General features: G+C 48.9%; 1 protein-coding gene across 10 annotated transcripts in view; it reads right to left on the bottom strand.

Annotated features, from left to right (window-relative positions):
- The window catches only part of RIPOR2 (RHO family interacting cell polarization regulator 2), a 228,928-nt gene that overhangs the window by 18,265 nt on the left and 185,699 nt on the right, over positions 1-24,964 (bottom strand). For 7 of the 10 annotated variants that reach the window (XM_042937747.1, XM_042937748.1, XM_042937745.1 and 4 more), the window contains 9 exons: positions 21,419-21,462; positions 19,531-19,656; positions 19,132-19,280; positions 17,489-17,618; positions 11,484-12,161; positions 8,065-8,246; positions 5,173-5,344; positions 2,364-2,499; positions 174-335 (listed from right to left, as the gene is read on the bottom strand). In XM_042937747.1, coding sequence (XP_042793681.1) covers positions 174-335; positions 2,364-2,499; positions 5,173-5,344; positions 8,065-8,246; positions 11,484-12,161; positions 17,489-17,618; positions 19,132-19,280; positions 19,531-19,656; positions 21,419-21,462 — 1,779 coding nt within the window. Of the gene's footprint in view, positions 1-173; positions 336-2,363; positions 2,500-5,172; positions 5,345-8,064; positions 8,247-8,762; positions 9,689-11,474; positions 12,162-16,970; positions 17,121-17,488; positions 17,619-19,131; positions 19,281-19,530; positions 19,657-21,418; positions 21,463-24,964 lie in introns of those variants that run through there. The other 3 variants (XM_042937753.1, XM_042937755.1, XM_042937751.1) reach the window with 3 other exon arrangements.

Here is a 24,964-nt window from a genome sequence, read left to right as displayed (position 1 = left end):
TGGAACGCGTTCGTGCTCTTTCTTTTCTTAGAGTAGATGATGGACAGATGACGTCTTCTCCGGAGAGTCAGCCTTTTCTCCAGGGCTAGCTGCTGGGGAAGCGGTGAGGGGCAGCCCGCCAGTGCTCGCTCTCAAACCCCTCGGACCCCTTCCTCCCCGCCCCTGCCCTGTACCTGGGTCTGCGAGTCCTGGATATTCTCTGTTGACGGTTCTGGCAAAGCTGGCTTCCAACTGCTTCATCACTCTGTCAGCCGAGCTGTGGTAGACCCCCACCGGGCTGCAGCACCTCGTCCAGAATGACAGCAAAGACAGCTTCTTGTGAAATTCTGGGATGGCTGGAAAAGAAGAGCAACCCCCACCCCCAACACACAGTTGGAACGAAGCAGATGAAGAGATGTGCCTGTGTGGGGGTGGGGCAGGCATCACTGGCCCCCCCCCCCTTTTTTAAAGATGGTGGTTTTTAAAAGTTTTTTTAAATTTTTTTTTTTTTTTTTAATTTGAGAGAAAGAGAGAGAGAGCGGTGGAGGGGCAGAGAGAGAGGTGGGGACAGAGGATCCAAAGCAGGCTGTGTGTTGACAACAGAGAGCCTGATGCGGGGCTCGAACCCATGAACTGTGAGATCGTAACCTGAGCCGAAGTCAGATGCTTAACCAACTGAGCCACCCAGGAGCCCCAAGACTATGGTTTTTACATAAAAAAAAATATTTACTGATTTTGAGATACAGTGGGGGGGGGGGAGGGGAAGAGAGAGAGAGAGGATCCCAAGCAGGCTCTGCACTGTCAGCACAGAGCCTGACACGGGGCTCAATCCCATGAACTGTGAGATCAAGAGTTGGATGCTTAACGGACTGAGCCACCCAGGCGCCTCTAAATTTTTTTTTTAAGTAGGTTCCACACCCAACGTGGGGCATGAACTCATGACCCGGAGAACCACAGTCTCCTTGTTCCACCGAACGAGCCAGCCAGGCATCCCCTAGACTGTGGCTTAAAATTATTTTTTTAATGTTTATTTATTTTTGAGAAAGAGAGAGACAGAGCATGAGTGGGGGAGGGTCAGAGAGAGAGGGAGACACAGAATCCGAAGCAGGCTCCAGGCTCCGAGCTGTCAGCCCGGAGCCCGACGTGGGGCTCAAACCCACGAACCATGAGATCATGACTTGAGCTGGAGTCTGCTGCTCGAGCAACTGCGCCACCCAGGCGCCCCTAAAGACTGTTTTTTAACTGGAACTATGAGATTCCTCTGTAGTTGGCAGATTTTCTAAAGGGCAAGGAACTTATGACCGGGAGCTCATCTAGCCCGGGTGGCAAAGAAAACAGCAAAGGCAAAGCTGTTTGCTTTCGGTGAGAGAAAACCCAGCAGCCCTCCTCTCGGAAGATGCTCTCACCATCTCCCCCCCGCCGTAACTTTCCTGCAAACCCGGCGACAGGATCAGAGAATCACCCCTCAGGAGATGTTTCTGAAGGGGCCGTAACACATCAGGAGGTGGGCTGGGGGAGTGTGACACCCGCCTGGGGGGGCCTCTCCGGCTGAAATGGCGAAGAGCACCGTGTAGGCAGCACACGGTCAGTGACCGTGAGGTCGTGACCTCATGCGGTTGGGACCATGAGGAGGTGCCTGGGAGCCGGGAGGACGCGAGTCACTTGCATCCTCGGCTTCCTGTCCCCTTTTATGTCTCTCAGACACCTGCCGAGGTCACCGGCTCCCAGGAGGACTGGATGCGGGAGGCACAAATCTAAAACGGGAACCTACAGGGAGGTCTCTTCTAGGCTGGGTCTGAGCGACCCAGAGAAGAGTCTGGCACCCCACTACCTCCACGGGATGTGTGCTGTGAACAAAGACGAAAACTCCTGTCTTTATAAAGAGCTCTGTGGCCAGACCACGCAAGTTCAAAGGCAGCTTCCCCACGTCAAGTTCTCCACCTAACCCTCTTGGAACCGGGGACTTTCCTGAGAGCCTGCCAGCGTATTTCTACCTTTTCCAAGGACAGCTGGGGAGTGTCCTGCCTTTGCCAGTCAGCTGCTGTGGGAGCTGTGTCTTCACCAGCAACACGGCACAAGCACGGTCCCGGTCGCCTGTCCCCCAAATGGAACCGCGCTGGCAGAAAAAGTCCGTGAGACTGCCTGCGAGGCGCACGCTGGTTCTGCTTAGACACGGGTGTCTGACTTCCGGAGGTGGGGGGCTGGCCCCACGGAAAAAACCGTGTTCTGCTGGTTCGACTCCGAAGGCTGAGGCGCAGTGTTAACGAGATGGCACCAGTCCACGCTGGTGGGCACTGGACACTGGCCATGCCTCCACTGTTATGCCTTCCTGCCGGCCCCACGGAGCAAGGGAGAGGCTGGGGGTGTGGCACACACGTGCTTACCTTCAATGACAGAACTGATGTTCCCTATGTTCTCATCGCTGACGGCCGACAGTTTCTCCATCACCTGGACTTGCCGAGAAAGCTTCTCCAAGAGGTTGCTCGCCACAAATGGGGTTTTGCTCGAGAAAACAATTTGCTGATGAAACAAACGAAGCCGCCGTGTCAATCACGCCCACCGTCGTCAGCGGAGGTTTCCCGACCCAACCCCGTCCTTCCCCACATGGCCGTCACGCTAAATACACCTGCACGGTGTTCTGTGCCGGTGGGAGAACGTTCCTCGTTCTGTGCCAGTTACAACACCCGACGAAATCACACGTGTTTTTGTTGCCTCTCAACTTTTTCCGTGCCTGTATGGATTCTGGGATTTTTTCACTAATAGAGCCACAAGCTTATTATCAAGTTGAGGCTCTGTAAATCCTCTTTGAAACTTTGAAGGCATATTCAGGCTGCTTATCTGTGTGCTAACACAGATAAAAAAAGATTGCTTTCCCAAGTAGTAATTTTTCCCAGCACGGATTTCTTTCCTTGTTTTCAAGCTGGAAATGAAGAATGTGTGGTATAATAATCATGATTATAATCAAGGCTTTCTCATTCTAATTAACGAGTGCTGATTATGTACCAGGCACTGGTCTGAGCCCATGTATTAGCTCATGTCATTGCTCACCACCACCCTAGGAGGTGGGTACTGTTGATGTTCCATTTTACTGCTGGGGAAACTGAGGCACAGAGAGGTCCAGTAGCATGCCCAAGGCCACATAAATAGTAACTGATTTCATTTGAGTGCAGGTCACAAGAGTAAAGGGCATGAGAGAGGACAGAAGTCACTTGTTGCCTGAAGGTTCTAGACCTTTCTGTGTGCCTCAGAGACCTGTCCAGTCACCTGGTGGGTATGGATGCAGGGAGCTGACCTGTACTGCCATCCTCCCCTGTCTAAACCATGTAGATTCTATGCACATATGATTTCCAATCTCCGAGCCTAGTGTGGCAATTATGTGCTGATGCCTTTCACATATGTAGATACAAGTAGAAGTGAACTGACTTCAGGCATAACATATGGTCCACATGGGATGCCTGTTTTTTTCTCTTTGCAATTACATTCTGAATGAAGATGTAAACTCACCGATGCGGCAGTGGGTGTGAGTTAGAAATTACGTTTCTAATCCTTAATCCTTTACATCTCTGTACGTGTGCCTCTTCTGTTTTTTTGATGCTGATTTTCCCCACAGTGGGGCTGACTTGTCATGACCATGGTCTGGTCTGAGTATCGGGAAGAACGCTGCACTGAATATTTTTAAATTTTTTTTAGTTTATTTATTTTTTGAGAGACAGTGCACAGGGGAGGGGCAGAGAGAGAGAGAGAGAGAGAGAGAGAGAGAGAATCCCGAACAGGATCTGTGCACTGTCAGCACAGAGCCTGATGTAGGGCTCAAACTCACGAACTGCATTGCACTGAATATTGCTTGTCAATTAGTCTTTGAGAGGAAAACATTCATTCCTTCATGGAAGAGAATTCTCTTATGTCTCACCAGATAATGACTTTACCTCTACAGTGCCAACAGGTAGTGTGCTCAGCACAGAATCAGGCTCAGCAAGGACGAAGAGTTGTGAAAACCATCTTATTCAAGTGGTTGGATAGAGAATAGTTATAAGCAAACAACAACCCTTTCCCATTTTGGTCAGAAAAAAACCACTGGACCTTCTGCCAGATTGGTTGTCAGTAAATGGCTGGCAAATTCAACAGTCAACAGAAGAGATCAACTGGGATGTTGGCCAACCTAGCGGTAAGAGTCGTAATTGCCAACCAGTTTCCCACAGTGTCTGAGGTGACTCTGGGGTTGTTTGTTCACGGAGGAAAAGTATATTCTCCATCTCATCACAAGTGCGTTATGGAAAAAGCACACTAACCCACTTCTGGCCTCTCTGGGACCCCCCTCCTCCTTACCCTGCCTCTTGTCTGCCACTTGGTCCCATGCTCTTAGGAGCATGATTGATTGATTGACTATTTATTTATTTATTTATTTATTTAAGTTTTGCACCCTTCCTGTCTGGCCAATCCCCCTGAAGACCATTACACATTTGCTTTCACATTCTCATCCTGTTCCCCACACATGCAAACAGGCTGGGGAAGACAAGCAACCAGGCGAGGAGGAAGTATTTAAGGAGATGCTTGGGGCAGGAGGTGGGGAGCACTTTGTTCAGGGGAGCTAACACACTTCCTGCAACCAAAGAATTTCAAAATATCCGCTTCACTGTTGCAAAATCTTAACGGGTAAGTAGCCTGAAGTGAGGAGAAAAACAAGTCCCGTGGCGTCCCAGAACGAGCGCCTACCTGGCAACGATAATGGCCTCTGGAACTATTCTTTCTCGCTGCTAATACGTACTTATTCAAGATCTGGGAAACCGTGTTTCTATCCTGCACCATTTCGCCTTTAGCCGTCCAGGTGGAGTGACAATATTCACACTACTGTGTGCCCTGTAACACTGGCTTTCGAAGTCCACCCATTTGTAGATGGCACAATGCAATTTTTTTCCCCTTAGTCACGTTACTCTTCTCTTTTGGCAAATGATCTGAAATCAAGAGCTAACCTATTGCATGTTCGAGTGCGGAGAGCTAGGTTTCAAGATAGAAAACCCAGGGTTCAGGGAGGATGGCCAGGGCCATCAGAACTTTCGAGTCGGCCCAAAGCGAAGCAGGCTTGTTCTCATATTCCTGAATGTTCATTTCTCTGGCAAAACTGAAAAAAGGCAGCACACATTCTTGGTGCATAAAGCGCCTGGGGTCTAAAACAAACATAGTCGCCGAGCCCACCTGAACGAGTTGGGTGCAATACTGAAGGTGCCTGACAATGGTGATGTCCAGGCTCTCATTTCCTGTGGTCAGGGGGAGGGGGCTTCCGGCCACACTGGTCCCGACTCCTGTGTCTTCTGTCAGCGCCTCGCTCAGGTGCCCCCTGGCCTCTGGGTGTACCGACCTGTAAGGGCTGAAGCAGGAAGGTGAGTGCAACGTTAGCGGTTTCTTTCAGCGGGGAAACCCCAGGTCAACCCTACGAAGCTCCCAGAAGGCCCCAAGTAGCACCTACCGCAAAGAGGCTGTCGCTAGCCTACCTTGGAAAACCGAGAGACCTTTCAAAAGCTACTTCTTGATTCAGCCCAGTCACCAATGTGCCGTATTAAAAGATCACACAAACTGCTTCCAGAATTTGCTTCTCAAGCACAGTGAATCAATGTTTAAAAAATTTTAATGTGTATTTATTTTTGAGAGAGAGATAGAGAGCGAGAGTGAGAGCGAGAGAGAGCACAAGTGGGGAAGGGCCAGAGAGAGAGGGAGACACAGAATCCGAAGCAGGCTCCAGGCTCCGAGCTGTCAGCACAGAGCCTGACGTGGGTCTTGAACCCATGAACTGTGAGATCATGACCTGTGCTGAAGTCGGACGCTTAACAGACTGAGCCACCCAGCTGCCCCCAGCAGTGAACCATTTGTAAAGCAGGCTCACCAAGGAATCTGCTCTCATGGTGCACCTGTTACACTTTCTTGCTCTGGGGATGGGGCGCTTTGCCAAATATCCTGGGATTAAATTGTCCTCTATAGTTGTGGTTTCCCAAGAGCAATTCCATTAAGAAATAATGTCAGGGTTTTTTTTTTTTTTGTTTTTTTTTTTGACCTCAGATCAATTGCTACTAGAAGAGAAGGAAAAAGGAAAACTGCCAACAGGAGGCATGATGTTCTACCCCAGACAAAGGCTAAAAGGCGTTTATTTGACTCTTCCAAGGCAGAGCTTGGTTCTGCCTCTCATACCTTGTTTACTCCCCACTGGTGAACTGTCTAAACCTGGGATCGTGACGGGCACTTACGTTTACAAATAAATATGTTGCCTCTATGATCCAATTTTGTTCTTAAAATTAATCTGTGTGGGAAAGAGGGAAGAGCTGTCTCATTTCACACTGGGAGGACTGACGGGCAGAGGTGTCCCCCGTGGGGTCCTGTTCACACGGCTAGACAGCGACCGGGCAGCTGCTGGCTTCTGGGTTCCTGGCCTCCAGCCTCCATGATTTAAAGAGATCGTGAACCTGAGCTAAGAGGCACTGGACGCTTTACTCCACTGCACACCTGCCTCCAGGGGAAAGCACTGTGCCTGCATCCCGGCCATCAACACATATTTAATACTCACACATGGGGGTGCCTGGGGGGCTCAGTTGGTTAAGCGTCCGACTCTTGGTTTTGGCTCAGGTCATGATCTCAGTTTCGTGAGTTCAAGCCCCGCATGGGGCTCTGTGCTGGCAACACAGAACCTGCTTGGGATTCTCTCTCTCTCTCTCTCTCTCTCTCTCTCTCTCTCTCTGCCCTTCCCCAACTTGTGCTATCTCTGTCTCTCTCAAAATAAATAAACTCAAAAAAATAAAACACACAATTTTCACAATTTTCCCTAATACCACTGAGGACATATACTAAAGTTGATCGATTCAGTCAATTTAATAGCAATGTTCTATAAAACGTACCAAATCTACGAGGTTTTTGTTGTTAAAACGCTTCTGAGAGCCAGAAGAACGAAGCTTAGACTGATGTCTGACTCTGACATATTATGTAACGAGGAGACAGATTTTTGGTTTTGCAGCATTTCACAAATTCGATCAAGTTGGAGAAATCTCAGCATAGAATGCAGGGGCATCGCTTAAACGTTGCATTCGTTTAGTAACTTTTGTTTGCCGTGTCCTCAGTTTGCTCAAAGCATAAATTCTAGTTCTCACTTTTTCTCTTCCTGGTTTTGGAAGAAGAAAGCCTCCAGGAACAAGAAAACCCCAAAACACTGACATAACATCACCCACAGAGAGGTTTGTGACGGCATAACTTGAAAACCTGTTTACATAACACGGCAAAAGTCAAGATGGTGAAAATCTGCCCTTTCCTTTGGGAAAGTGTGTGAGTGTGTGTGTGTAGTGAAGGTGAACATATTCCACTGTGCTTGGTTTGCTTCGTTCAAGTTACAAAATGGACCCCAGACGCTAGTGCCAAAGACAAGGTGTGGCCGCACACGGAAGGCTGATGGAGAAGGTGACAACAATCCCCCTTCCTCTTCCCTTCCCTCCCCAGAGAAGGCCTCATTCTCCACCTGCTGGGCTGCAGAAGCAGAAGAAATCGTTCTCAGTTATTGGTCATCCCTGTTACATTCTGAGGCAATTATGTGCCTGGACTTAAACCTGGCATTGACGTGTGCACGGATGAGGTTAACATACAGCAACTTTGCCAAAGGGAGCAAGAGATACAGGGGTGGACAAAGCAGAGCACAACAAAATGAAGAGATAAGAAATAAGACACGCAAAGAGAGGAGAACCAGGTACAGGTGGATCATCCAGTAAGAGTTCTCCAGACACATAGCAAGCTTAGTTAATTTGGAATTCATTGCACTGGGGGCAAGTTGTCGACCCCCGGAGCCTCCAAGGTATCGGTGTGCACAAGACACATGCCCATACAAAAGTTTCCCCTTTATTTACAGCGAAGAAAGGTGATTCATTTTCCCTTCGACAACACAAGAGAGGTGAACAACATTTAAAAATGGCCCTTGCCAATAAGAGGGAATTGAAAGCCAGTTGGTCATTCATGTAGGGAGTTTTCTCTTCCTGGAGATGTGCACGGGTCCCGTCTGAGAGTAACAAAGAACCACTGTTCAGAAGAGAGGTAAGCGGACGCTGACTTCACACTTACCTATTTTTCTCCGTCTCAGTGTCTGAAAATACCGAGTCCGTGCCTCCTCCAACAGTACAAACCTCATCACCATCCTCCTCCTCGTCAAAATCAGAGGTGTTCAGGAAATCAAAGCTTTCTAAAGCACTTTCGACTGTAAGACTTAAACTGGAAGACCGGCTGCGGTTTCCGGCTGGCTTACACTGCAAAGGCAGAAGGCATCGGGGAGAAGGTCAACATATCCAGAAGCAGAAACACAACAGGCAACACTCGATCTGAGATGCGACACTTTCTTTTTTTCCAAGCTTTTATTTTTTGTTGTTGTTGGCATTTAAAAAAAAATGCATTTAAAATCTTCGCATTAAAAAAAAAAAAAACTACAATGATGGATTAAATGACACAGGATCTGGGATTTGTTCCAAAATGATCTGGAGGGAAATAAGCGGGGAGGAGAACAGACGGAACAAGACTGGCCGTGAGCTGACATCGTGGAAGCTGGGGGATGGGCGCACTGGGAGCTGTTACAGGATTCTCTCTACTTCTGCTTGAAAGTTTTTTAAGAAATTTTTTATTTAAAAAAATTTAATGTTTTTATTTATTTTTGAGACAGAGAGAGACAGAGCATGAGCAGGGAAGGGGCAGAGAGAGAGGGAGACCCAGAATCTGAAGCAGGCTCCAGGCTCTGAGCTGTCAGCACAGAGCCCGACGCGGGGCTCGAACTCACAGACTGCGAGATCATGACCTGAGCTGAAGTCGGACGCTCAACCAACTGAGCAACCCAGGCACCCCTACTTCTGCTTGAAAGTTTAGAATAAAAAGTTGAGAAAACATTACAGCCCAGAAAGCCTTGGGAAACGGAACTGCCGTACCCCTCTGCCTAGAGCTCAACTCCAAAGAAAATACAACCAGCAGACAAATCTAGAGAGTCACGGAGTCCGTGCCAAATAGTAACCAATCTGTAACGTGTGCAGTGTCCCGAGACAGGAGCTGACTGCCCAAGGAACCTTTAGAACCCAAGGATGTTCTAAAGGATTAAAAAAAAAAAACCCAACCCCAGGAAGAGAAAACTACTCAAACTCAGACTTAACTCATACTCCCTAGGCAAGTGGACTTCAAATTAATTTTACATTCACGGCATATCATTTTCTTTGAGCGCTGAGGAGAAAAGGAAGGGTACAGGCCCGGCAAGAAGGGTCCCTGCTTCCTCTCCGGAACAAATCCCGTCACTTCCGTGACTGGGCCCTGGGATACTGTGGGCAAACCCATCCTAGGGCCTGGGGAATTCTGTATTGCTAGACACAGACAGAAGGAAGACAAACAGCGTAACGCCAGTTGCTACGGGCACAGAGATGGAAAGAAGTCCTTCCAAATATTCAAGAGGACGGACGCTGGGGCGGACTGAACGGGACAAGTCTTGTGAGTCAGAAGAACTACATGTCCACCCTCTCGGGCTCTCCTCGCTGACTTCGCAACACAAGGCAGGCAGCGCCTCGCAGAGAGCTGTCTCTGATTGTCAAGATGGCACAAAAGCACGGGGGAAACCGCCTTTCGGTCTTTTAAATCAGAGTTGTTTCCTTCACCCTCAGTGATCTCCGTCCCAGGGGCAGCATCATTTAGTTTCTGATCCTCAAGAGGCTTTAGCATCCTAGGAATGTGAAGGGGGGGAGAAAAGAGAAAGCTTTGTCCAGCTGACGCTTTAATTCTGGCTGGATCTAAAGCCATTTGCCCCAGCCCTCAACTCGAATGCTGTTTTCAGTCTCAGACAGATAGAAGGAGCCGGTCCAGACTCAACCCACCTCTAGGGTCTTCGTTCTTAAGGAGCTATCTGCTGAACTTGACCTGGCACGGTATGGATGCGTTTACATATCGATCATAACGAAGGGAGGGACAGTAAAGGATTTTAGAGGCAGGACCGTTCTGGAACAACAGCAGATTGAAATAACACTCTGGAAAGAAATCTGTGACCCCCAGGTTTTTATAAGACTAACAGATGGGGTGCTTAGTGTTTCCTGGTGGGCCCAGATACTTCTCAGCAATCCAGATGTCTGGAAATGGGAACTGGTATCTCCACTTGCTTTCTCGAAGGCATCTGCGAGAGGTGGGGTCAGTTGTCTTTAAATTGAACACCTTTCTCCCACTAAGCAAAGCTGGTCACCTATGCAGATAAGAGCTTGTTGGGGGGTTAGAAGATGTTTTCACTGGAGTACTAGGCAAGCAGCATGAACACACGGGTCCTGAACTGGCACTTTTATGTTTTACAAAAGGCAGATTCAGAGCGTCCTCTCAGAGGCTATACCAACAACTGAATTAGTCCGTCATGGGCACTAGACGATCTGCGGAGTTGGGATTGAAGTCTCATCTGCCCTGGGGACAAATCCCGCTCCAAGCTAGGGGAGCACGACTGAGAAGGCTAAGAGAGTCAGAGAAGCCTTGGAAATGTGTGGAAATGTACTTCCCACAGGCCACTGAGAAGACCACATCTCAAAAACAGTCATTCCAAGGGACACAACAGCCTTCTGTGGGTGGAATCTCGGCTCTCCACTGGCACCTTATTTTCAAGCCTATTTTACAGCACAGGTCACCAAAGAATTGCTGTTTCCTGGAAAAGGACCCGATTTCTTTCCTGTGTGGCAACCTTAGAGTAGCAAAGGACACAGAAGTGGCGTGGGATTCGGGACAAAATCAGGTCCTGTCTTCTTGTGCCGTGTTTTCAAAAGTTTAATCTGTATGCCCGGTAGAAACATACATTCCGGTGTAGCAACAATGATCCCATCGTTAGGAACCCCCGCCTGTGCGGAGATCATCCCTCTTGCTCTCCGCTCCCACCACGTCCACACTGAGCTGTCTGATCAGGAACAGGGTTGAGAAGGACATCTCTGGTGGACTTGGGGGTCCCTGGCTTCTAGAACACAGCAGATGACGATTGGTGCTGGATCTATCTCAGATTCTGACTCACTGGTTGGGACGAGTCTGGAGAAGGGACTCTTTGGAGGCAGTGCCCGGGGCTGGCGGGGAGGCCTGTGGCGGGGGGGGGGGGGGGGGGTTGCGGAGGGGAGAGACCCATGGCTCCACCCATGCCTAAGTCTTGATCAGTCAGGAAGGGATCCTATCCAGTAGCATCCCAGTGACATTATGAGCATCAAAATGCCTCCGTTTCACATCACATCACATCACATCACATGGGTTTACAGTGACTAACTCTGGGACCGAAGGAGCTCAGCCACTCCTCAGAGCTGTTTAATTTAACTCCTGATCGTCTTAGGTACGTCGATCTGTTGTGAGGAAAAACGAAACTTAACCCGTGCTACCGGGGTGGAAAGGTCAGCGCCAAAGGATGGTTATCTATCGGTCAGGGAAAGATAGATACGCAACTTTGCACAGAAGCTGGCCTCAGACGCCTCTCTCCAAACCTAGTCTGGTTTCCCTGAAACGGTACTTACTTTTAGAATATCATCCAAATGCTTGACTTCTTGGTTCAGATCCTGAAACTCCTTATACTGCTCCTTGTGGGGCTCCAGCGCAAGGAAAAGCCCGCTGAAGGCGTCCTCCAAGCTTCCGTCCAGGAAGGATCGACAGCCTTCGGATTCTCCGCTGACCGAGCCCTCGGAGAGCAGCCTGTCCGCGGCCGCGGGCGCCTCGGCCGAGGTCAGCCTCTTCACCAGCTGCTTCGTGAGGTTTCCTTCAAAAGCGTCCAGTTCGACCGGCTTGAGCTCGGACGCCTCGTCGGACTCCCGCAGGAGCGCCTCGGCCACCTCCTTCTCCAGGAACAGGCGCTCCGGCCCGGCACCTGCCGCCGCTCGGCGCTCCGGGGGGCTCCTGGGCCCGGCTGGGGGCTCCTCCGGGGGCGGCTTGGCCTCCCGGCCCTCTCGCGAGGAGTTTCTGGAAGATGCTGAGCCGGAGTCTTCCGTGCCCTCGTTGTGGGAGGACGGGCCGCTGGGGCTCAGCTCTGCGGGGGTGATGGTGATTTCGGGGTTTGCCGCACCCGCGCCAGAGAGAGAGCCCGCTGGGTCCGGGGTGAGGGCGCAGTCCTCGTTGGGCAGGTCACCGAAGCTGAGAGACAGTGGCGTTTTCTCCTCAGCGGCCTTGCCGTTTTCAAAGACGTCATCGGGTAGATTAGACTGTGGATAAAAGGCGTCTCGTTATTATTTAAAAACTTTTTAATGTTTCTTTATTTTTGAGAGAAAGAGTCAGGGAGTGAGCAGGGGAGGGGCAGAGAGAGAGGGAGACAGAATCCGAAGCAGGCTCCAGGCTCTGAGCTGTCGGCACAGAGCCCGACGCGGGGCTCGAACTCGTGAACCGTGTGTGAGAGCGTGACCTGAGTCAGACGCTGAACCGACTGAGCCCCCGGGAGCCCTGACACCATTATTTTTAAATACAAATTATATGCTTGGTGTGGTTTGTGTGCAGACAAGATACGAGATCATTAAAATAAACAACTGGCACTTTCATGATATTAATGTTTCATTTGTTGATTGTGTGTATGTGTGTGTGTGTGTGTGTGGCTGTGCGTGTGTGTGGTTATGTGTGTGGTTGTGCATGTGTGTGTGGTTGTGTGTGTGGTAGTATGTGTGTATGTTTGTGGTTTGTGTTGTGTGTGGTTATGTGTGGTTGTATGTGTATGTGTGTGTGTGTGGCAGTGTGTGAATGTGTGTGTGGTTGTGTGTATGTGTGTGGTTGTATATATGTGGTTGTGTATTTGTGTGTGGTTGTATGTGTGTGTGGTTTGTGTGTGCGGCTGTGTGTGTGTGGGTGTGTATTTGTATGTGGCTGTATGTGTGTGGCTGTGTGTGTGGTTGTGTGTGTGGTGGTATGTGTGTGGTTGTGTGTGTGTGTGGTTGTGTGGTTTGTGTGTGTGTGGTTGTGTATTTGTATGTGGTTGTATGTGTGTGTGGTTGTGTGTATGTGTGATTTGCGTGTGGTGTGTGTGTGTGTGGTGTGTGTGTGGTTGTGTATGTGTGGTTTGTGTGTGTGTGGTTGTGTATTTGTATGTGGCTGTATGTGTGTGGTTGTGTGTATGTGTGATTTGCGTGTGGTGTGTGTGTGTGTGGTATGTGTGTGTGGTTGTGTGTGTGTGTGGTTGTGAGTGTGGTTGTGCGTGTGTGTGGTAGTATGTGTGCATGTTTGTGGTTTGTGTTGTGTGTGGTTATGTGTGGTTGTATGTGTATGTGTGTGTGTGTGGCAGTGTGTGAATGTGTGTGTGGTTGTATGTGTATGGTTGTATATGTGTGGTTGTGTATTTGTGTGTGGTTGTATGTGTGTGTGGTTTGTGTGTGTGGCTGTGTGTGTGTGGTTGTGTATTTGTATGTGGCTGTATGTGTGTGGTTGTATGTGTATGTGGTTGTGTGTGTGGTGGTATGTGTGTGGTTGTAGTGTGTGTGGTTGTGTGTATGTGTGGTTGCGTATGTTTGGTTGTATGTGCGTGTGCGTGGTTGTGTGTATGTGTGACTTGTGTGTGGTTGTATGTGTGTGTGGTTGTGTGTGTGGTTGTGCGTGTGTGTGTGGTTGTGTGTGTGGTAGTATGTATGTTTGTGGTTTGTGTGTGTGTGGTTATGTGTGGTTGTATGTGTATGTGTATGTGTGGTAGTGTGTGTATGTGTGTGTGGTTGTGTGTATGTGTATGGTTGTGTGTGTGGTTGTGTATTTGTGTGTGGTTGTATGTGTGTGTGGTTGTGTATTTGTATGTGGCTGTATGTGTGTGGTTGTGTGTGTGGTTGTGTGTGTGTGTGTGACTTGTGTGTGGTTGTATGTGTGTGGTTGTGTGTATGTGTGATTTGCGTGTGGTTGTGTGTGTGTGTGGTTGTGCATGTGTGGTTGTGTGTGTGTGTGGTTGTGTGTATGTGTGACTTGTGTGTGGCTGTATGTGTGTGTGTATGTGTGGTTGTGTGTGTGTGTGGTTGTGTGTGGTTGTGTGTGTGTGTGGTTGTGTGTATGTGTGATTTGCGTGTGGTTGTATGTGTGTGTGGTTGTGTGTGTGCGTGGTTGTGTGTATGTGTGACTTGTGTGTGGTTGTATGTGTGTGTGTGTGTGTGTGTGTGGTTGTGTGTGGTTGTGTGTGTGTGTGGTTGTGTTGTGTGGCAAGAGAAAACAAAGCTCTTAGAAAGGACTTCTGGTGTTGAATCTAGGTGAAAGTTCATTATGCTATTCTTGGGTTTAACATTTTCAAAAGAAAAGGTTGGGGGAGGGGAGACAAGCGAGCCTGTTTCCTAAAACGCAGGATCTCACAATATTTGGCAGCTGTACTTATGAATAATGCTACCAATTTTGGGGGGGAGGCATTTATCTTAAGAGACTTGACAACATTCATGCTATTTCACTCAAAAGACGGGATGCTTTGTTCTGCTTCAGTTCTCATAGATTATTTTAAAAGAATCTCTACCCACAAATCCAAGCCCTTGAAAATGTTCTATTAATTTGGTAACCATGCCACAAATAACTGAGGCCAGAAATACACTCGCATAGCTTCTGTAAAAACGGGAGACTAATAAACTTGAACATCTCCCGCGATTGCACAGCCAGAGCTGTGTCTAGAAACAGCGAGTCCTCTTGTCGAGCCCACCCGGGCTGGGTCAAGTACACTCTGTGATCCATGAAGCAGAGCTCAGAAGGGGGAGAGGTTCCAAATATCCAGGTAACCAAGATAATTCCTTTATGCGGGCATTAAAATGATTTCTAAGTCAGTTTTCCCTACGTTGCGGTCCGTGCAGGGTCTCGGTACCAAATGCTGCTCCGTGGAAAAAGTTTTCTGGGTATTTGAGACCAGCTCTTTCAAAATGGATAATTTCTCCTGGGTTCTGGATTTGATATTCTAGGTAAATGGTTAAGTACCACGCTCATGCCTAATTCCATATAAAGCAAGGAATTACCATCATAGTTCTGGGAAACAAAACGTTCCAGCCAGTGAAATGGGAGCGGACGGAAAGGGAGCCCCTGTCCTCCCCAGCCGTGTCTCTGGTCCCCTCGCTGCTGGGCTGGGGCCGCCAGATCCCAGCACGTGCAGTCAGTTCAACCCAAACTTCCTATTCTCATCTGGTTAACCACAGGGTGAGCTGTGTCACTGGGGCACTCCAGGAACCTCTGCAGCTCAGTTTTGCCTCTAAAGAACGTTTTCTTCCGTGAATGGTCCCCGAGCGTGCTGCTCAGGGTCCTGGGGTGCAGGGGCGGGAGTGGGCGGAGTTCTGGAAACCCCCCCAGGAGCCGCGAAGCAGCAGGTGGGCCCCGTGGGCTCTGGGGCTTGTCTCCTTCGGTGTCCTCTGCCCTCTGTCTGCCGCCCCCCCCCCCCCCCCCCCCCCGCACCTTACCCCTCTAGGAGAGACAAAGGGGGAGCTTCTGGTAGGATTGGAAAAGGGCTACCCCCTGGACTTCCTCCGAGGGGATCCCTCAGGCATCTCACAGAACCCCCGGGGCCCTGGCCGCACTGGGGGACGAGGGAGGCACTGGCTGAGGCAGGGGGTTGCTCCATCAGGATTCTTGCGGAAATTCCGAAGTCCTCACCAGCCGTTTCTCTCGGGCCTCATGTTCCCAAACCCAACGCGCACCTACACGAGTGGCCAAGGTTGAGTTAGACGAAGCCGAGGTGCTCTGCTCAAGGGGACTCCCGGTGTGCCAAGGGGAGCCTATAAACGGGCACACGACAGTACGAGCGCGTGTGCGATAACTGAGGCGTGACACAACAAGGCAGGACCCCTGCACGGGGATGGCTGCCGCCTGGGGAACAGGGGGTCCCAGAGCTCAGCCCTGGGGGGGCGGAGGCGAGGAGGAGGGAGTGCATTCGAGAAGGAACGCTGTGTGCGCAAATATGGCAGCTCGCGAAGGGTGTGGTGGGGTTGGAGAGCGGTGGGGAGGTCAAGGGGCTCAGGCAGAGGACGAAGAGCGGTCAATGGCAGGCGTGGAAAGCCGGGCTGAGGAAGAGCCGCTCTGAGGCGTCTGCCTTTATCCAAAAGGCTATAGGAAGCCATCAAACTCTTGTTTAAATTATGCTATTAAGATCTCTACCAACTCCCTCCACAACTTAAAGCAGGCGAACATGGATATACACGTGATATCCGTGGTTACGTATACAATTGTATCTGCTATGTCGTTTTTGGGTCCATGTGTTCAGGCACATTTTCCTTACACGATCTTTCCGTTTTCCTCGGAAACTCCACTACTTTAGTCTGGTCCTTGTCACCTGGGATTTGTAATTCAACGAATTAGATGCAATTATTATGATCATTAACCAGAAAACTTTTTAGTCCTTTCCTTTCTGGACATTCAAAGATGACTCCCCCCCGCCCCCAAGGATGACTTCTATATGTTCGTAAAGAACAGAATATTCCACGTACACGCGTACGTGTGTGTGTGTACGTGTGTCCTCTCTTGTGACCTAACGTCTACCACATACAATGTAGGTCACCTGTTGCATTCCTGGCTACAAATGAGTTTCTTTTGCTAAGGCAGCAAAAATTAACAAACACTACCATAAACCAAGGCTAAGAACCTCTTTAAATAAAAAAGGCTCTCATAAAATTGGTATGCATCCTTTTGACCTCCTCGAATGCCAGTTTTTGAGGTTACTCAAATGCTAAGTGCATCTGAATGCCGAAAGGCCTAGAGACTGTTACCGGTGATAAACTAGTTGGACTCGGGAAGGAACGTCTTTGACCGCAAGTGTAATTGTATTTTTAAAAGATGAAGATCTTGTTACCATGGATATCTTTGCCCCAGCGGAGAAAAACCACAGCACAAAAGCGGGGCTCGCCAAAGACAGGGACAACCACCTGGCGGACAGAGGCGCATGCGTGACCCAATTTCCCGCCCCAGGGACAGGACGGCTGTATCCGTCGCCCCGTGAGCGCAACAGAGAAGCGGGAAAAACGGACAGACCACAGCACACGTGCCACCAGCCCCCACGGCAAGCACTTCCCAGCGGGCAGGCCACCCACACTCACATAAAACTCTAGCCCGGCCTTGGGTCTCAGCCGGAGGGAGGGCAGGTCACTGAGGGAGCGGCTGCAGTGCAGCTTGGCCAAGAAAGTGTCCTGCCAGGCACTCAAGACAGACAGCCGCCGCGGCCTGTCTGCCGGAGGGCGCAGCCACCGCTTGGGAAGTCAAAGCAAGACGCGCAGTTAGCGGAAAGCATTGGTTCCCGTGTCTCGTTAGCTTTCGAGCCCGCGTTTCTGATTAGAACTAGGAGGCCGCTGTGGACCCCCTCACTCTAAAAGGCTGAGCTCAGAGAGTCTTCAGAAAAGTCTGCGTGTTATCAGTGCGATCAGTAAAGGGGGGGTGAGGGGAGAGGAAAGACGGCAGGGGGCGGTCTACCACCGCCGTGTGCAGATGGCCAAGGGCATCTTGGAGCATTATCAGGAGTTACTGAGAACCCCTAATGCCGTGTCAAGCGTTTCACATACTGGGTGCCAGCCCCACCTCGGGTTCAACGCGCCTCCTCCCCAGATCACCGTGAACTTACGAAAAAGGAGTGGTCCTTCAGGGTGGGCGTCTCCGGGGTCCCCTGGCTGTACATGGACATTCTCCTCTGCAGGGCTGCGGCCTTGCTCCCGGCGCCCGAGGACGGGGCCATGTCCTCCACGTCAAAGGGGCTGCAACACAACAGGTCCCCGTGAACGCACGTTTGTTAGGTCGCCTCTAACCCCTGGACTGCAGGCCGAGAAGACATCTCATTATACTAAAGTAAACTCAAAAAAGTGGGAACTGGGCTGGCCGGGCGGGCGATAAACCAAGATAAAACAAAGTGGAGAAGACCGAGTCCAGACCCCTCCAGGGGCCAAGGTTATCATCATGGCATTAAGTGCAATTCACCTATACACCCAGCCATTAGATAAATCTGTTTCTTGGTTAATGTTAGACATGGAAACGTATTAATGCTTGTCCAGTACAAGATGTCAGTCTGTAAAGATTCTTTGAGCTTTATGTTGGCACTACAGGAGAGTAACGTGATTGTTCTAAAGAAAATGAACGTAGACTCCTGTTCGTTTCTGTCAACACAGAGCCTGTTGCGTGCGGGACAGTCTGTCCACCGTCACCCTGTTTATCATCATGCCATCTGGTTCATCCGGCAAGACAAACGATCTTGCCTTTGCCACACCGATGACTACAGCTGACGTGGAGGGAGGCCGGGCAAAAGGTGCCCACAGGCGTTCATGGACAAGATAACGGGGTCCTTGCTGCTTCCATACCTCACCCTCTATGTCGGAAAGAGGACCCTGAATATCGGTGCCCCGCACGTCATGCTTGCGTGGAAATATACCAGGGGCACAGTGTCAAATGTCATGGGCAACCAGTGTTTAGTGGCTTACGACTTTTCTCATGAGGTGACTTCAGAAAACCACCTTTAAGTTCACTGCTCTGACAAAAGGTATCTCTTGCTCTCTGGCAATTTTCTATTTCAGTAGAGTGTGAAAGATACCGAGAAGTTTCCCAGAGCAGCATATGGCACACGAGATAAAGAGGGACAGGCAATGAAGACATTATAGAGAGAATCGGGATTTTTTCCAAGGGTGAAATATCTCCTTTGGACAGTTATTTTTCTTCCAAATTAGCTTAAGAGCTGTATTTCTGTTGTTTTTTAAATTTTTTAATGTTTACTTATTTTTGAGAGACAGAGAGAGGCAGAGCACGAGTGGGAGAGGGGCAGAGAGAGAGAGAGAGGGAGACACAGAATCCCGAAGCAGGCTCCAGGCTCTGAGCTGTCAGCACAGAGCCCGACGCGGGGCTCGAACGCGTGAACCGCGAAATCATGACGTGAGCCACCCAGGCGCCCCAGAGCTATGTTTCTTTATATACATTGAAAGGTTGAGAAGGAGGGAAGGCAGCAGAATAAACAATTTTCAAGCAGGAAGTAGGAGAGGGGCAGACTGGTAAGACAGAGGTTTCTCCAGCTTATGGAGCTGACAATGTGCAAACGTCACCTGCTGAGCCGGCCGAGCAGAGCCTCGGGCCCGCGAGGTTCTGACACAGGTCTCGGTGGGAACCGAGAGTCTCCTTCTGTGACAAGCCCCCCTGGGGATGCTGATGGTCCCCGTGCCACCCTCTGAACAGCACTGGTCTGCAGCACGTATTTGTGACGTGGCAAAACTGAAAAGGACCACTTACTACCAGCTGATCTCCAGGCTCAGTTTGATGGTGCCAAGGTCATTGATGTCAACCGCCACCACCTGAGGTCGGGCGGCAAACAGCTCTTTGGTCTCGCAGGTCACACTGCCGACCAGGAGGTGAGTGGCGAGCCCTTTGAGTTCCGTGACCTGGTGAGAGAGGGACAGGGACGGCCTTACGTCGGGGGGCAGGGGAGGGGGGTGCCGGACAAATGGCAGGGACGCTTTCCCCTGTTCTGCTTGGCCCGCTCTGGGCGAGAGCCGCGGTCTTCACGGCGGACTCGGGGTGCAGAGGGGAGTCTGCAAGGCGGAGGGGCCGTGGGCGGAAGTCACGAACAAAGGTCCCCACTGACGGGGTCACCCATCCGTGCACCAGGATATGACAATGACGATACTGAACCTTGATGGAAATGAATCCGACGATCAGGGGCAGGAACACGACCTCCTCTCCATCCCAGCTCTGCTTGCCGTTGGCTTCTATTCTGCCTTTCAGTTTCCACCTCTGTCGGCCGTACTTCATGAAAATCTGGGGAGAAGACACCAAACCTCGGGTTCCAGGGGCCTCGCCCGACTTGCCACCCACACTCCGAGATACACGGCAAGGGAATAAATCAGCTGCTGCTCCCCCCTCTTCCGTCCTCCTCGCCCACCCCCTTCTTGTGGGTCTTTCCAATTCCCTGGGGTCTGGGCGGAGGGGCAGATGGTGAGTGGGGAAGAGGCTTTTAAGAGGGAGCAAGGTCTGCTCCGCCAGGCAGAGGGGGTGGGGGGCCCTCTTTGTAAAAGGTCAACCCGTGTCTCCTTGTTACCACGGTCACGGTGACCAGATCCTTCTCCTGGGAGAATACAATGCTTCAGTACATTAGCCGTTGGACCCCCCAGCTCCGTGAGCGGGAGGAGAAACCATCAGCTAAAATCTACTCAGCAGCCAGAAGCACGAAAAAAGACCTCCTCCTCCTCCTGGATGAGGGAGGCAGAACTGGACAAAGATTTTGAAATCCGACAGACCCCAGGGAGAGGGTCTCCACTCTCTTTGCTCAGACAGCTTTACCGTTTAGGGGAAGATACCCTTCCCTCACACCCACCCCAAGGATGATCATAGAGGGTTTTGGAGAACACAGTTAGATGATTCAATTAGGGAAGTTCTCTTTTAAAGAGGGGAAAAGAGAAAAGCCTTTTTTACTTTCTGGAGTGTATCTTTATAAACAAAGGTCTAGATACTAGTGTTCTTTAGTCCGTGATATTTACGAGCACTCATGATCCCGGACTGGCTCTTGCATCAGGAGAAAAGGCTGCTTTCAAGTACAACATTGGGACTGGGGAAAATACGAATATGGACCGTATGGCAAATGCCAATGTTAAGTTAGCTGTGTTGAGAGTTGCACGATCCTGATAGGAAAGCATGTTCTTCCATTTTGGGGAAAATAATTATGGGGCAAAAGGTCACTATGCCTGTGCTTTGGTCTAAAACGGTTCAGCAAAATAACGATCATAGTAGTAATAATAAGGCAAATGTGACATTATGTTAAAAATTGGTGTCTGCAAAAATAGATCTACCCTATGACCCAGCAATAGCACTGCTAGGAATTTACCCAAGGGATACAGGAGTACTGATGCATAGGGGCACTTGTACCCCAATGTTTATAGCAGCACTCTCAACAATAGCCAAATTATGGAAAGAGCCTAAATGTCCATCAACTGAAGAATGGATAAAGAAGTTGTGGTTTATATACACAATACAATACTACTTGGCAATGAGAAAGAATGAAATATGGCCTTTTGTAGCAACGTGGATGGAACTGGAGAGTGTGATGCTAAGTGAAATAAGCCATACAGAGAAAGACAGATACCATATGTTTTCACTCTTATGTGGATCCTGAGAAACTTAACGGAAACCCATGGGGGAGGGGAAGGGGAAAAAAAAGTTAGAGAGGGAGGGAGCCAAACCATAAGAGACTCTTAAAAACTGAGAACAAACTGAGGGTTGATGGGGGTGGGAGGGAGGGGAGGGTGGGTGAGGGGTATGGAGGAGGGCACCTGTTGGGATGAGCACTGGGTGTTGTATGGAAACCAATTTGACAATAAATTTCATATTAAAAAAAAATTGGTGTCTGGATGAAGAGTATGTGGGGGTCTTCACCTCCAAACGTTCTCACTGGGGCTTCATTTTTCCCCCAAATAAACAAATGTAAAAGGAAAAAAAAAAGGGCAATGTAAGAAACCAAATAATGGCAGCTGACTCCTGTCCCTCAAATCCCCAATTCCAGCACCCAGATGGACACGATACTTACTTCATACTGATCTCCAGGACAGAGGCGAGCAAAACCAGCCAGACCTGTAAGCATGCAACAGAGACATGAGGTGCGGCATAGACTCCCCTTCACAAACCCACACTGGAACGTTAATAAACCAGAAAGCTCATGGAATAGTTTTGAGGGACCACCCGAGGGGATGAGGGGACAGCTGAGAATCCCATCTATCACCGCTGCAGAGAACATTCCTGGCCGGGTTAACCAAAGATGGTGCTTTCTAGGGCAAAGAAGGCTGCTCAACAGGGACTAGAACCCTATGAACCTTTGGCCAATTAGAAGTCCAGCCAGCTTCCAGGACTGGAGAATTAGGGTCAGAAAGATACATTCATTTATTTACCCAAAATATTCCCATGCAAATAAACTGCTGTCTTGTTTTTCCTTCTGTCCCAAAGATTGGTGATTTCTGATAAGTGCCTCTCACTTGGGTGAAGATTCCATGGGCTTAGTCTGTCCCCCTTGCCTCTCCCCAGTTCACTCATTCCTGTGTTTTCCTATTCCTATCTACCCAGCATAATGATAATAGAGAGATAATTACGATAAGGACAACTAGACGGCATAATGCACCATCTAGTGTGTTATGAAATCACTTAAAACGGATTATCATCTATACAAAGGCAGTAATTAAGAAAACGAAAACAACCAACCAGATGACAACAACCCATTCTCCCCATGTGGAGACGGGGCTTCCCTTCGATCATGCCATCAGCACGTCCTCCCCCGGCTGGATCTGTTCAACCTGAGATCCAGCCCCATCTCTGATGTAGCAGCAAGAACAAATCATGTCAGGCCACTGTCGTGGGACATCTCAGGGACCCTGAATTTAATCAGTCTCTTTCTTTCTGTAGATATTCATTGAGACTCCGTGGGGGGGGGATCTGTGCATTGGGGTAATGATCTGGAAATTAAGAGAGAGGTCACCGATACCCAGAAAATAGAATAAAATGTGATTAAAGTCCACAGGGATGAAACAGACAAGGACCCGAGGCAGTAAGAGGGGTTAAAGCAGAAGGTGACTTCTGTTTTATTTACCAGAGAGCCTACTCTAGGTATCAACTCCAATTTCATCACCTCTAAAAGGGTGGGGAGGTCACAATCTCCACCTCAGAGAGCTATTTGTAAAGACAATTGATGGCCTCTGGTCCATAGTACGTGCCTAATGCATAGTAATGATTATATATTCAGGAATGGGGTCATACTATTCATTCATTCATTCATTCATTCATTATTTATTTATAGTTTATTTATTTATTTTGAGAGAGAGAGAGAGAGAGAGAGAGAGAGAGCGTGAGCACACAAGCAGGGGAGGGGCAGGCAGAGAGGAGAGACAGAATCCCAAGTAGGCTTTGTGATATCAGTGCAGAGCCCGATGTGGGGCTTGAACTCCTACAAATCGTGAGATCATGACCTGAGCCAAAACCAGGAGTTGGAAGGTCACCCGACTGAGCCACCCAGGCGCCCCAGGTCATACTATCTATTGAGCATGTGCCATACATGGTTCATTTAAAAGATGTTATCTATATGAAAAGGTAGCAAATTGACGCACATCAGACAGGGGGACAGCAATGGAGAGATAGTAAAAGGAGATGTTTTTCTATATTTTGAATTTTTGTAAGAATGTGTTACTTAGGTGTAATTCAACAAGAAACTCTATCTCATTTAATGCAGGCTAGTTTCTTGGAGGAAGGTAGTATTTGAACAACAGAATTTCACCACAGGCAAATGAGGGCATGGGTAAGCGGGCACTTCTGGGCAAAGGGAGTGGCCTGTATTCACGCATCAATATTTCCGGAACGCCTACTGCGTGTCAAGCACAAATATAGTCGTGGGGAGGGAGAGACGCACATCACATGTGCACAATAAATGTAGGGACTAAACTCATCAATAGGGGCTTATCAGTAATCCTGGCTCTGCTTCCATGCCAACCACAAAGCAAAGTCTCTTACCCTAATAGGGACATGAAGACACAGTTTTAATGAAGGAATGAAACAAATTTAATAAGAATGGGCAATTTTATTTTCTCATTTTCTAATGAAAAGCACCAATATAATTTTATGAAAAAAACCCTCCAGTTCAGAATTCACTACAAATGCTTACACACAATGGAATACTACAGAGCCATATAAAAAAGGACGAGATCTTCCCATTTGTGACAACATGGATGGACCTGGAGGGCATGAGGCTAAGTGAAATAGGTCAGGCTGAGGAAGACAAATACCATATGATTCCATTTATATGTGGAATCTAAAAACAAAACCAACAAAATAAACGAGAAGCAGAAGCAGACCCATAACTACAGAGAACAAACTGATGGGTTCCAGAGGGGAGGCAGGTGGGGGGATGGGCCAAGTGGGTGAAGGGAAGAGTGGGAGGTACAGGCTTCCAGTTATGGAATAAGTCATGGGGATATAAAGCACAGCTTAGGGAATATAGTCAATGGTATTGTAACAGTGTTGTATAGGCAAGAACGGTACCTACAGTCACGGTGGACACAGCAGAACATATAAACCTGTGGAATCACTACGTTGCACACCTGAAACTAATATAATATTGAGTGTCAACTATACTTCAATTAAAAAAAATTCAGTACAAATGTTTAGCTATCTTTAACAAGCTATTATTAATTATTATGTATGAATTATGTTACGATAATTAATATAAATATTAAAAATAATGGTCTCTGGTAGGGTGGGATTAAGAGGAAAATTAAACGTTTGGCATTCAGTAGTGATTTTTATTGGATTTTTTTTCAAATATCATGTGTTTATAAGAAAAAAGACATAAAAAAGATCACGTATGTTGGTTGGCGGGCAGCATATATGCGGAGAACAGGCTGTTTGGATATTCATGACAATTTTTACAAAGGTCAGCACTGGATAGAGGGATGACATTATGACTTAAAAATTTTGGGTATATTTGCCAATGTTAAAAAAAATTAGAAGGTACCATTTAAAAAATTTAAAACTGATTCGAGAACAATCCTGCTCTTTTCATAGAGGCAGCCGGAGAGGAGATAATTTTGAATGGCTGGTATGAGAGCGGCCCTGGGACTCACAGCTGCCTTCGCACACAGGGCGTCCATACGGCCAACGGACCCCTTGGTGGCCCAGTCTCCTCCAGCTGCTGTTTACGACCTTTGAGTTCCTAATTGATTTTATGTGAGGGTAAGTATGGTTTTACCCGTGTAAAGATGACCGCGATGGTATCACACAGTGGATCTTGCCTTCTTTGAATGGCCCCGTTAAGCTGTGAGGCTGGAAGGAATGACCGCCTCTCCCGGGTCCAAGAGGCACGGCCACAGTTAAGAGGATAGGGAAGGTCCATTTAGGCTTAAAAAAAGCACCCGCTGTTACCACTGTCTGTCAGTAGATGGCAGCAACTCACCACCTCCTTCTGCCTCCTTCCCCACCGAGCCAGGCCACTTAGGACTTTGCCAATAACTAGAACATTACAAGCCACTTTAAAAAGATTTACTGAAATAAGAGCAGAATTTAAAAAGTCAATTTTCCCTAGTCATTTTCTGGAGGA

This window comes from Panthera leo, chromosome B2 (assembly GCF_018350215.1).
Source record: "Panthera leo isolate Ple1 chromosome B2, P.leo_Ple1_pat1.1, whole genome shotgun sequence".
NCBI classification, from domain to species: domain Eukaryota; kingdom Metazoa; phylum Chordata; class Mammalia; order Carnivora; family Felidae; genus Panthera; species Panthera leo.
Note: the sequence above shows the minus strand (reverse complement) of the source record. Positions and strands in the feature narration are given on the sequence as shown.